At 44.7% G+C, this 13,345-nt stretch overlaps 1 protein-coding gene across 3 annotated transcripts in view; it reads left to right on the top strand.

Annotated features, from left to right (window-relative positions):
* The window catches only part of LOC308677424 (vigilin-like), a 95,826-nt gene that overhangs the window by 71,454 nt on the left and 11,027 nt on the right, over positions 1 to 13,345 (top strand). For 2 of the 3 annotated variants that reach the window (XM_081343792.1, XM_081343793.1), the window contains exons 18-23: positions 2,493 to 2,714; positions 3,360 to 3,578; positions 8,890 to 9,028; positions 9,273 to 9,400; positions 10,883 to 10,987; positions 11,079 to 11,093. In XM_081343792.1, coding sequence (XP_081199918.1) covers positions 2,493 to 2,714; positions 3,360 to 3,578; positions 8,890 to 9,028; positions 9,273 to 9,400; positions 10,883 to 10,987; positions 11,079 to 11,093 — 828 coding nt within the window. The remainder of the gene's footprint in view (positions 1 to 2,492; positions 2,715 to 3,359; positions 3,579 to 8,889; positions 9,029 to 9,272; positions 9,401 to 10,882; positions 10,988 to 11,078; positions 11,094 to 13,345) is intronic. The other variant, XM_081343794.1, reaches the window with a different exon arrangement.

Genomic DNA, 13,345 nt, shown 5'->3' with positions numbered 1-13,345 from the left:
GTTTGGCGGGTCAAATCCCGAGTGCCGCGTAAGAGAGTGAGCCCCTGTTACTCGTCCCAGCTTCTGCCAACCTAGCAGTTCGAAAGCACGTAAAAAGGCAAGTAGAAAAATAGGGACCACTACGGTGGGAAGGTAACAGCATTCCGTGCGCCTTTGGCGTCTAGTCATGCCGGCCACATGACCATGGAGACGTCCTCGGACAAGCGCTGGCTCTTCGGCTTTGAAACGGAGATGAGCACCGGCCCCTAGAGTCGGAAACTACTAGCACGCATGTGCGGGGGAACCTTTACCTTTACCTTTAATGCATGCAAAGCACGGACCACAATATAAACAGCATTATATTTGTGGACTAGCCTTGAATTAACCATTAACCAATTAACCATTAAGCAAACCAATCAGGTATTTAGGGTACCAGGGAAAGGAGAGACACCATAGACCAGGGTTGGGCCACTATTGCAACTTTACGACCTGTGGATTTTAACTCCCAGAATTCTTGAGCCAGCACGGCTGGCATGACTGGCTCAGGAATTCTGGGAGTTGAAGTCCACAGGTCATAAAGTTGCCATAGCTGCCCATCCCTACCATAGAGTTTTTCTCCTTAGCTCTCATGCCCTTAACTCTTTCATTGCCACACTTCAGGTTTCAATTAATATTTGTATTTTTTTCCTCTTATAATAATTGCATTTAAGAGGCATTCCAAAGTGTCAAAAATTTGCATTTTTTTCTTTGCTTTGTTATAGGACAATAGGGCTGTTATTTAACATTACATCAATAATATTTTTTTTAAGTTTATTTTTAGTACAGTTGTGGATCCGGCCTGGGAGAAAACTGAATTTTTAAATCTCATTTCAGTTTCAACGCTTTCCGAGTTTTAATGTCTTGTCAGTTAAGTTGTGGAAGGGCTGAGGGGGACACCTCAAGTTAGGAATCGCTCAGATTTTTAGGAATATCCACAGACGCTAAGCTGAATCTAATAAGAAAGCAGGAATTAGTGCTAATAAAAGAGATGCCTTCAGGAAAAGCATAGATTTATCTATTATCAACTACAATAAATCCAAAGAGCTAAACAGAAATGCAAAATGCTACAAAGTGACCTAAGAAACCAGTTTTCAAACTGGAGTTCTCTGGATAATAAGTGGGTTTTCACTGGTTGCATTTTGTGTTTTCTGAGTGGCTCTGTCATTTCTGGTAGTCAACCTTAAATGTATGCCTTTTCTGAAGTGTTTTGGTTGCCAAAGATTTTAGGTCTTCTTTCTACGTAGACCTCATTTTTTTTTCTACTTAAACATTGCCTTGTGTTTTTCCAGAACTTGGAATTGGAGCACAGATCGCTTACATACACAAAATTTAATTCTGTTAGGAATAGATAGCTGTCAAGACTGACTTGCACTTTCACTTTTTTCTTTTGCTGGCAGCTTGACAATAACGGAGGGGGTGGATGGAATGCAGGGGGTGGTGGAAAGAATGGTATTCAAGGATCCCTTGGCTTTCATGAGACAAGGCTGTCATCTCAAGGACACACCGAGCAGATGTCCCATGTGGCTGGCTGTTTCCCATCACAAAATGAACAGACGAGATTGGTGGACGTTTTGGCCCGAAGGGAACAGGGGGAATGAACTACGCTTGCTTTTGTGCGGGAAATCCAGAGGTGGTTTTGCTTCTTCTGTGCCAATGTGGTTTATTCAGTAAAGTTTTATGCTCTTGGTAAAATAATGTCCCAGGAGTTCCTTTTTCTGGATTCGCCAAGTGGACAATGGAGAGTAGCTAAGTTATGTTTTGGAACACAAATTCCGTTTTCAATATGTGCAATACATGGAGAAGCAAATATTGGCAGTAGGAGTTGATCTTTATCTTGAGTACAGGTAGTCCTTGACTTAACGATGACGAATCGGGACCAGAATTTCCATTGCTAAGTAACGGAAAATAACGTTAAGTGATTTTACAATCACTTTTGCCATGGCTGTTAAGCAGATCGCTGCAGGCCACGAATCAATGGTCGTCCAATGAATCCAGATTCTCCCGTTGATTTTGCCTGGCAAATGGCGATCACCTGACCCTGCGACATTGCAATTGTCATAAATATGTAGGAGATGACCAGACTGAGCCCGAGGGAGGGGTCAAAGGCGTCATAAGTCACAAGTCCTTGCGCGCCCGCAACAGATCTAAGTCCAGCCCTACTTGAATTCCTTTCTTAGCTCCCGCTCATTTGCCTGGACCGTTAGTAGCTCAGATTCTTGTAGAGAGCTTGCAAAAAATCTTTATACTCATTTGAACTGCCTGAATTTTCCCCGGCACTTGACAGAATGCATGCCAAGCACCCAAATTTTGACCATGTGACCGTGGGGATGCCTCCATGGTCGTAAAGTGTGAAGACCAGAGATGTCACTTTTTTTCCAGTGCCGTTATAACTTCAGGTGATAGAAGGCGAGGATCACCTGTCCTACATGAGGTCTTTTGGAGGACTGATGCATGTCCGTGTTTTCTTCCTCCAGCAAATCAACAACCACTCAGTGGAACTGCACGCTAAGCCAGACTACCACAAGTTCCTGATTGGGCGTGGAGGTGCTAATATCCGCAAAGTTAGGGACCACACCGGTGCCAGGATTATCTTCCCCACCCCTGAAGATAAGGACCAGGATGTTATCACCATTGTGGGCAAGGAGGACGCAGTACGGCAGGCCCAACAAGAACTGGAGAGTCTCATTCGTAACTTGGTATGGGTCATAAGCTTTTGCAGGGATCTCCTTTAAGACTCATGGACTTCAGCTTAATGAACAAATCCCTAGAGCTCATAGCACCATCTTCTCTTAGCCCATTTCTCTTCTAGAAGATGGGTGGGCAGAGATGGAGGACCGCCAAAAAGATCTGTAGAGTTTTATTATCTCTAGTTGGAGGGGGTGGGATAACTATAACTCTTCTGCATGAGGAAGGTTTTATTTTTGCAATTGATTGCTTAAGAGACACCAGTAGGAATTGATGGGTAAGGGCTCCTCCTAGGAATTCTGGGAGTTGAAGTCCACAAGTCTTAAAGTTACCAAGTTTGGAGATCCCTGAGCTATTGGATGGAGCTGGGTGAGATGCTGGATAAGCGGGAAGACCTGCATTCTTTCCACACAACCTCCTTACCCTATAGCTGTGATTGCAGGAGTTGCAGTCACTGTTTTTATAGGGGTTGAAACCTCCCCTTATTCCTCATTTCTCAATATTCCTTGTAACGATACTGCCGCTAATGGTTCTACCAGGCCAAATACTCTCTTCCCAGACGGGATCGAATTCTGAAAGGTGGAGGAGAAACAGCTTCCAAGAAGCACGAAAGCTTAGTGACTCCTTCTGTTCCCCACCCGCTACTTCCCCTCTAGGATAATGTCATTGAAGACTCGATGGTGGTGGATCCCAAGTACCACCGCCATTTTGTGGCCCGTCGGGGACATGTGCTGCGGGAGATTGCAGAAGAGTACGGTGGGGTCACTGTGAGTTTCCCCCGGACAGGTGTCCAGAGTGATCGCGTGACGCTCAAGGGAGCCAAAGATTGCGTGGAGGCGGCCAAGAAGCGCATCCTGGAGATCATCGGTGACCTGGTAGGTCATGCTGCACCTCTGGATTGCAGTGGGCATTAAAAGTCACCCTCGGGTGGATCAGAGCGTGAGTCACCTCACAAAAAAAGCACCTTTCCCATCCTTCTGTCATGAATCTGCTGGCAGAGAATGTCCCATTTAATGAACAAATCCCTAGAGCTCACAGCAACATAAGATAGATTAGATAACCTGTATTGTCTTTTTTTACTGGCACACATTAAAAATGAAATTTGGTTGCCCAGTCTCAAAGAGAGAGAGAGAGAGAGAGAGAGAAAGACAGAGAGAGAGAGGGACAGAGAGAGAGAGAGAGAAAGAGAGAGAGAGAGAGAAAGAGAGAGAGAGGGACAGAGAGAGAGAGAGAGGGAGAGAGAGAGAGAGAGAGAGAGAGAGAGTCCTCATACACATACATAACACAAGTATAGACATGTATATACATACACACACACACATACACACATGCACACATATATACATGCTGTACACACACATGCGCAAATAATAATAATAATAATATAATAATAATAATATAATAATAATAATAATAATAATAATAATAATAATAATAATAATAATAATAATAATAATAATAATAATAATAATAATAATAATAATAATTTTATTTGTATACCGCCCTTCTCCCTAAGGACTCAGGGCGGTGAACAGGGCAATACATGTTAAAAGACAAAAATACAAAAATTAAAAGAGATTAAACAAAGTGCCCCAAAACTATAACAATAGGTTAAAATACATTAAACAGTAATAAAACCCGACCCCATCCCATCAGGCCAGGCCAGCTTGTTCGAACAAATAAGTCTTTAGATCACGCCGGAAGGAGCGGAGGTCGGGCGCCATCCGGAGCTCAACCGGCAACTGATTCCATAGCTCCGGGGCGCCCACAGAGAACGCCTTCCCCCTGGGGGCCACCAGTCGGCATTCTTTGACCGGTGGCACCCTTAGGAGGCCCTCTCTGTGGGAGCGTACTGGGCGGAGGGAAATTGATGCCGGCCGCAGGTGCTTCCTAAGGTATTCCGGACCCATGCCATGTAGGGCTTTGTAGGTCATTACCAGCACCTTGATATGTATGTATGTATAGATATGTATGTATAGATATGTATGTATCTATGCATTAATCACTCCATTTTGAATACATAGCGGAAAGAGAGTTCACAAGGTTGATACTGTATGGAACAAAGCTGTGACTGACTCTGGATGTTCTGCTTCGGATACCACAAAGCCGCCTCCTAGAAGGTAACAAGGAAAACAGGTCATGGACAGTATGCGTAGTGTCCCAGACGATATTGTGGTCCGTGCTCAAGCGTGGCTTATATGCCATGTCCTGGATAGAAGGAAGTGAACTACCAAATAACCTTTTTGCTGTCCTCACCACTCTCTGCACCGCCTTCCTGTCTGAAGCAGTGATGCTTCCAAACCAGACGGTAGTGCAATACGACACGATGCTCTCAATTGTCCCTCTATAGGAAGTGGTTAAGGACAAGGGAAGGAAGATGTGCTTTTCTCATGCAACGCAGAAAAAAGCAGACGCTTCTCTGCCTGCTTCAACTATTTATTTATTTTTATTTATTATTAAATTTATATACCGCCCTTTCCCGAAGGACTCAGGGCGGTTTACAGGGCATTTAAAACAACCAATATAAAAGTTAAAAACAAATTAAAAAAGATTAAATCATCCCTAGAATTAAAAACCCCAGTTAAAAATTCTCAGCCTGGGCCGGAGAGCTCAAAGAGCCAGGTTTTCAGGTCCCGGTGAAATGTGCGGAGGTCGGGGGCAGTCCTAAGCTCCACGGACAGCTGGTTCCAGAGGGCAGGCGCACCCACAGAGAAGGCCCTTCCCCTGGGTGTTATCCACTGGCAGTCTTTTACCGGCGGCACCCTGAGAAGACCCTCCCTGTGGGAGCGCACTGGACGAAGGGAGCTAGACTCTCAGTGTTGAGCGACCATGAGCCACAAGGACTTCTATCAATGTAGTGGATCTTCTCTTCAAACATCTAAAACAGACATGTGAAACACAAGGCCCGGGGGCCGGATCCGGCCCGCAAAGTGGTTTCATGCGGCCCGCGAAGCCATCCTGGAAACAGTGAGGGAACGGCCCCCACTGCCTTGGACCTGGCCCAGAGACCCTCCTTCTGCCAGAGACCCTCAGATCTGCCCCTCTCCTGCCCAGGCCCCCATAGGCACCCTTGATGCGAACGATGTAGAGCTGGCCATGCCCACCCAGTAGGCCATAAGCACTTTAGCCACGCCCACCCAGTAGGCCACGCCCACCCAGGCCACACCCACCCAGCCCCCTGAGGGCAACCGCAATGCTGATGCGGCCCTCGATGAAATTGAGTTTGACACCCCTGATCTAAAAGATGGGTTGGTAGAGATTGACATCCACCAGAAAGATCTGTAGAGTTTGGATCTATAGCTGTGTAGATCTTTTATGTAAATCAAGCCCAGACGTTATGTTGAACTAGGATTCATAAACCGCAGTAACTATAGAGGGGGATGATTATAATTGTTCTGCATTCATAAAGGTCTCCGAAATGTAGAAAACTGGTAGCAGTAAAAGACCTAACTGGCCTGTCGAATCTGCCCTTTGAGGGTTTGTGTGTGTGTGTGTGTGTGTGTGTGTGTTTTATGTTTATCCCAAGCATGTTTAAACTCAGTTACTGAGGTTAGGGTTTTATTTTTGCCATTCCTGCTTAAAAGGAATTGGTGAGTAAGGTTTCTTCCTAGGATTTTGCATACTCACTGCCCTGGAGAGGAGTTGGTAGTAAGCTGTGCAGATCTTTTATGCAAATCAAGCCAGATGTTAACGTTGAACAATTGAACGATGATTCATATACCACAGGAACTAGATGCAACCCACAAGTTAAGCTGATCAAACAAGCAAGCCACATTGTGGCTTTGCCTATTGTGTAAATTCAAGTTCACACTTCAAATCTGCCAATAAAAAATCATACATTACAAATTCTGCTTGTTTTCTTTTGAGGCATCAGGACTACGGCAGTGATAAATTTTATGATGAGCATCAGCCTGTAACTGAAGCTCTTCAGGCTGCGCAGAATCAGTTACAAAGCATGGGTTGTTTTTTTTTAAAAAAAATCAAAACGATAGAAGTGAGGATAATTTAAATTTCCGTTCAGTTGTGCTCCAATTTGATGACTTTGTCCATCTAGTTTTCTTGGCAACAATTTGGAAAAGGGTTGTTCTTCTCTACTTCTGGAATGTTCTTCAACTTCTCAGTCTGGCCTGCAGTGTTGTGACTTCTTGGTGATTGCTCATCCAGCATCTAAGCAGGACCAATCCTTGCTAGAAATCGCTGTTGCTGAAGCAGCATACTTGGCTTGTCAACAATTTTGTTTTTGTATGGAATCTCCTTCCCCCAAGAATGTGTTTGTTGTAGGCATGTTTTTAGAAGCAATACACCTAACGTGGCTGACAAACGTATCTGGAACACAACTAGAAGGCCAATTTGGTGTAGTGGTTGGAGTCCTGGCCTAGAAACCAGGAGACAATGAGTTCTAGTCCTTCCTTAGGCATGAAAGACAACTGGGTGACTTTGGGCCAATCACCAGGAGACTATGAGTTTTAGTCCCTCCTTAGACATGAAAGCCAGCTGGGTGACAATAATAATAATAATAATAATAATAATAATAATAATAATAATAATAATAATAATAAGAAGAAGAAGAAGAAGAAGAAGAAGAAGAAGAAGAAGAAGAAGAAGAAGAAGAAGAAGAAGAAGAAGAAGAAGAAGAAGAAGAAGAAGAAGAAGAAGAAGAAGTAGTTGTTGGAAGGGACCTTGGAGGTCATCTAGTCCAACCCCCTGCTCAGGCAGGAAACCCTATACCATTTCAGACAAATGGCTGGCCAGTCTCTTCTTAAAAACTTCCAGTGTTGGAGCATTCACCGCTTCTGGAGGCAGGTTGTTCCACTGGTTAATTGTTCTAACTGTCAGGAAGTTTCTCCTTAGTTCTAGGTTGCTTCTCTCCTTGACTAGTTTCCATCCATTACTTCTTGTCCTGCTTTCAGGTGCTTTGGAGAATAGTTTGACTCCCTCTTTTTTGTGGCAGCCCCTGAGATATTGGAACACTGCTATCATGTTACCCCTAGTCCTTTTCTTCATTAAACTAGACATACCCAATTCCAGCAACCGTTTCCTATATGTTTTAGCCTCCAGTCCCCCAATCATCTTTGTTGCTCTTCTCTGTACTCTTTCTAGAGTCTCGACATCTTTTTTACATCGTGGTGACCAAAACTGGATGCAGTATTCCAGGTGTGGCCTTACCAAGGCATTGTAAAGTGGTATTAGTACTTCACGTGATCTTGATTCTATCCCTCTGTTAATTGCAGCCTAGCACTGTGTTGGCTTTTTTGGCAGCTGCAGCACACTGCTGGCTCATATTTAAGTGATTGTCCACTAGGACTCCGAGATCTCTCTCACAGTTGCTACTATTGAGCAAGGTACCACCTATACTATACCTGTGCATTTGATTTTTCCTGTCTAAATGTAGAACCTTACTTTTTTCACAATTGAATTTCATTTTGTTAGATAGTGCCCAGTGTTCGAGTCTGTCCAGATCCTGTACTTTGGGCCAATGTGTTTTAGTCCCTCCTTAGACATGAAAGCCAGCTGGGTGACTTTGGGCCAATCACCAGGAGACTATGAGTTCTAGTCCTGCCTTAGGAATGAAAGCTGGCTGGGTGATTGGACCACTCTCTCTCTCTCCCAGCACAACTCATCTCACAATGTTTTTGTGGGGAAAACAGGAGGCGTAAGAAGTATTACAGAGAATCCTCGACTTATGACCAAAATGGAGCCCTAAATTTCCGTTGTTAAGTGAGACATTTGTTAAGCGAGTATTGCCCCATTTTACAACCTAGCCACAGTTGTCGAGTGAATCATTGCAGTTGATAAGTTAGTACCACGGCTGTTAAGTGAATCTGCCTTCCCCATGTGATTTTTGCTTGTCAAAAGTTTACAAAAGCTGATCATGTGACCGTGGGACAGAGCAACGATCATAAGTATGAGTCAGTTGCCAAGCCTCTGAATTTTGATCACGTGATCACGAGGATGCCACAAAGGTCGTTAGGTGAGAAAAATGGTGATAAGTCGCTTTTTCCCCCCAGTGCCGTGGTAACTTTGAACGGTCAATAAATGAACTCTTACAAGCCGAGGACCACCTGTATGAACAGTCACCGCCTTGAGTTACCTACAAAGTAATAAAAGCAAGATTAAGAACCTAATAAATAAATAAATAAATAAATAAACCAGCCCACGGGCTTTGATTTCACACCTTTTCCCCAGGAGGCCCAGGTGATCCTGGAATGCATCATCCCGCAGCGCTACCATCGGGTCGTCATGGGAGCGAAAGGTTACAAGGTACAACAAATCACCCGGGATCACGATGTCCTCGTCAAGTTCCCGGAGCGAGACGACAATCCAGGTGGGTGGGATGGCGAGGTGGGCGACGTGGTTTTCAACCCCACCCCACCCCTCCAAATCCAGAAAGAAATTCAGGGCAGTGAAGGGCCGTCACATCCCAAAGTTTGTCGCTAAATGCCGATGGGGATTCTCAGCCATCCAGATCCTGGTTGTCCCAAAGTCTAGTTGCTTCCTGGGAAAAAAAAACCCACCTTCGGGACTCTTCTTTTATTCTTTCCTTTTTTTCTTTTTCCCCTCACAAGCAGGTTCAGAAGCACAGTCTCAGGAAAACGGCGATGTGATGCCCGAACTGGACACGAGTCCTCGCAAGTGTGACATCATCCTCATTTCTGGGCGCAAGGAGAAGTGTGAGGCTGCCCGATCAGCTTTGCTGGTTAGGATCCTGTCTTCTTACTGGGCTAGTACATGTGACCTCATTGGTTTTCTAACCTGTTTTTAACGGAAGGAGTCTGGCTAGAATTTTCTTGGCTTTAGCTTCTGTGCTCTGCTGGTTAGCCTAGACCAGGGGTGGGCAACCTTGGCTCTTTGATGACTGGTGGACTTCAACTCCCAGAATTCCTGAGCCAGCCATGCTGAGGGGAAAGGGAGAGGTTTCCATGCTGAGCCATGCTGGCTCAGGAATTCTGGGAGTTGAAGTCCACCAGTCATAAAAGAGCCAAGGTTCCCCACCCCGGCCTAAACCAAGCTGGACTTTCTGCTAGTTACCTGCTACAAGTGCCGAACCAGAGAAATACTTCACCATTAATGTAGTCCTTGACTTACGACCATTTGTTTAGTGACCATTTGAAGTTGCAACTGCACTCACTTTCTGCTCTGTCCATCTACTATATGTAGTCCTCAACTTGCAACAGTTCATTTAGTGACTGTTCGAGGTTACAATGGCCCTGAAAAAAAGTGACTTAGGACCGTTTTTCACATGACCGTTGCAGCATCCTCGTGGCCAGATGATCGAAATTCAGATGCTTGGCAACTGATTCATACTTATGACAGTGGCAGGGTTCTGGGGTCATGTGATCACCTTTGGTGACCTTCTGACAAGCAAAGTGAACGGGGGAAGCCAGATTTCACATAACAGCCTCCGTTTCTAACTTAACAGTTGCAGCGATTCGCTTAACAACCGTGGCAAGAAAGGTTGGAAAATGGGGCACAAATCACTTAGCCAATGTCTCGTTTAGCAACAGAAATGTTGGGCTCAGTTGTGCTCATAAGTCGAGGACTGCCTGTATTACAAAGACACAGAAGTACGAACTGCTCTGCCATTTAAGCATTCAGAGCTAATAATAATAAAGTTGGAAGGGACCTTAGAGGTCATCTAGTCTAACCCCCTGCTCAGGCAGGAAACCCTATACCATTTCAGACAAATGGCTGTCCAGTCTCTTCTTAAGAACTTCCAGTGTTGGAGCATTCACCACTTCTGGAGGCAGGTTGTTCCACTGGTTAATTGTTCTAACTGTCAGGAAGTTTCTCCTTAGTTCTAGGTTGCTTCTCTCCTTGACTAGTTTCCATCCGTTGCTTCTTGTCCTGCTTTCAGGTGCTTTGGAGAATAGCTTGACTCCCTCTTCTTTGTGGCAGCCCCTGAGATATTGGATCACTGCTATCATGTCCCCCCTCGTCCTTCTCTTCATTAAACTAGACATACCCAATTCCAGCAGCCGTTCCTTATAGGTTTTAGCCTCCAGTCCCCTGATTATCTTTGTTGCTCTTCTCTGTACTCTTTCTAGAGTCTCGACATCTTTTTTTACATCCTGGTGACCAAAACTGGATGCAGTATTCCAAGTGTGTCCTTACCAAGGCATTGTAAAGTGGTATTAATACTTCACGTGATCTTGATTCTGCTCTGTTCCTCTCTTCATAGGCTCTGGTTCCCATCACCATGGATGTTGACGTTCCCTTTGACCTGCATCGCTACATCATTCGGCAAAAGGGAACTGGCATTCGCAAGATGATGGAAGAATACGAGGTAGGGGGACACGACCCTACTTGTGAACCTCTGCTCTTAATCTAAATCTGGATGTCAACGCTGCAAACATTGGATGTTTTTGCTTTGACAGATTTTAAACGGTTGGGTGAGTTTCATGGAACGTTCTGGGCTCCTGCTGCTTGCAGAACCGTTAGCTTTGCAACAGATCGCTGAAGCAAAGCCGATTCACAGACAGTCCTTAAGCTATTAGCGCAGCAGAGTTTTGTCCCCTGACGAAGACCACGTCGTCGTAACTGACGTGTGAATCATCCGCAGTGACATACGTAGGCTTAGACAATCTCAAAAACGTCAGGCCCTTTTTTAAGAGATCAGAGGAGAGAAACAAAAGGAATGCTTGAAGGTAAAAAAAAATCATTGCTAAAAGATGATTCCCAGAATCACTCGATTTATTTAAATTTTATTTATTTATTAAATTTACAGGCCTCCTGTCTCGCAGCGGTCTAACCCTAACCCTAGCTCGCAGATTTTTTTATTTTTTAAAAAAATAGTTTATTCCTGTCTGTTCATCAACTTGGAAGAGGAAGAGGAATAAGCTATTTTTTTAAAAAAAACAAACTAATAAAGATTAATGTGATTGACAAGAGTCCTGAAGTAGTTTGGATCAGTTCTGTTGTCATGAACAGCCCTAATAAGTATCTTCAGAATCGTATCTCAATAAGCTAATTGGCTTCCTGAAATAGAGTCTTTGGTGTCTTCATTGTCCTCATCGGGAGGTTTTTCTTTATGCAAAGGAAATTGAGGGTGGAAGTTCATTCTCCCAGCTGGCGGGTTGTATTTTCCCGAATTTTCATTATCGGGCTGGGTAACACCTTCAGCAGAATTGAGGGGATGCCCCATCACAAGACCCTCACTTGACGCAAACCACACCTGACCCATTACAAGACCCATCACGAGACCCTCACCGGTCGTGAAACCTCACCTGACGCGACCTCCCCACCACAAGGCTTACTGACCACATGAAGCCCTTACAAGCAGAAGAACACTGACATCCCCCTAAACCCGGTTGAAGACGTTAACTAGCCTGGTAACGAAATGTTTGGAAACAGACGCAGAAGCTCAGAGAAGGAACTCCAGCCTCATCTTACAGACCTGAGCCGTGCATATTCGCCACTTATTACAAAGGAAATTGTTCTCTTCTGTTGGTACAACTTGCTCAAGCTAAAACAAGGAATCAAATATCAACCCAGCGCGCGCCGGTCGGAGTTAGGTTCGAGCTTGGCGCATTCTTTGCGAATTTCTGTTTGGAGGCGAACTTTTAGGAAAAAAAAAATTCTAAAATTCTGAATTTTGAAATGAGGATTTCTCTTTTTAAAAAAAATTTATTTTATTTTTCACAGTTCCTTTAATATACCACAAACTAACCAATGAAATATAAACATTTTTTTCAGGTATTTAACATTTGTTATATCAGTAATGCTGTAGGTATTATATATCGCCATACATAAATACATACACGTAAGTTTGGGTGCTGCTCGTCCATTTCCCCTTTCACTGTATCCACCCTCCTCCTCTCTCTTCCCTCTTCTCTACTTTCTTTCTCCCTTTCTCCTTTCTTTCCTACTTCCCTCTTCTTCCTCTCCTCTCTCTCCTCTTTCCCTCACCACTCCCCTCCCGTTTCTCCCCACTTCTCCTCCTCTTTCCCTCCAACCTTCCTACTTCCTTCCCCCTCCTCTACTCTCTTCCCTCTCTCCTCTCCTCTCCTTTCTTCCCTCCCATGAAATGAGGATTTCAACGATCTTGCTTAATAAACAGCCCAGACCACGCTCCCCCACTTCATTCTGCAGCAGATTTAACTCGTATGTGCTGCTCCACTCATTCACACATGCGTGTAACTGTGTTTTTGCGAGCTTATTAATATGTTCCCCAGCAATTCCCTCGACCAAAAACTCAGAACTGTCCCAGGCCAAGGTCTAATGGTCCACAAAGCAATTGAAAGTTGCTCAAGGAAAATAACTCCGCCGGGCAAAACTTAAACCCACACGCAAGAGACCTCACGTGGCAAGAAAGGTTCAGAGTCTTCAAGGATGGGGAATATTAATTCCAAGCACAATGTCAACCCAAAGTGAAACAGGAATCACGACAATCAAACAAACAGCTGGAAAGCCCGCACGTTGTTCTTCCAAGCAGCGCCTCCCTCTATCTGCTGTGATAAATAGCCAGCTTTCCGGTGCAGCCCATCGAGACAGGCAGGGTCTTCTCTTGAGTAGTCTGGCTGGCCTTCGCTGCTCCAGCCTTTTCTCTGCCCTGCCTGTTCTAAGGACAGTGATGGCCAACCTTTTAGAGACCAAGTGCACCAACTGCAACCCAAAACCCACTTACGTGTCGTCGGGTGCCGGG

Source organism: Vipera berus, assembly GCF_964194415.1.
Source record: "Vipera berus genome assembly, chromosome: Z".
Classification (NCBI taxonomy): domain Eukaryota; kingdom Metazoa; phylum Chordata; class Lepidosauria; order Squamata; family Viperidae; genus Vipera; species Vipera berus.
Note: the sequence above shows the minus strand (reverse complement) of the source record. Positions and strands in the feature narration are given on the sequence as shown.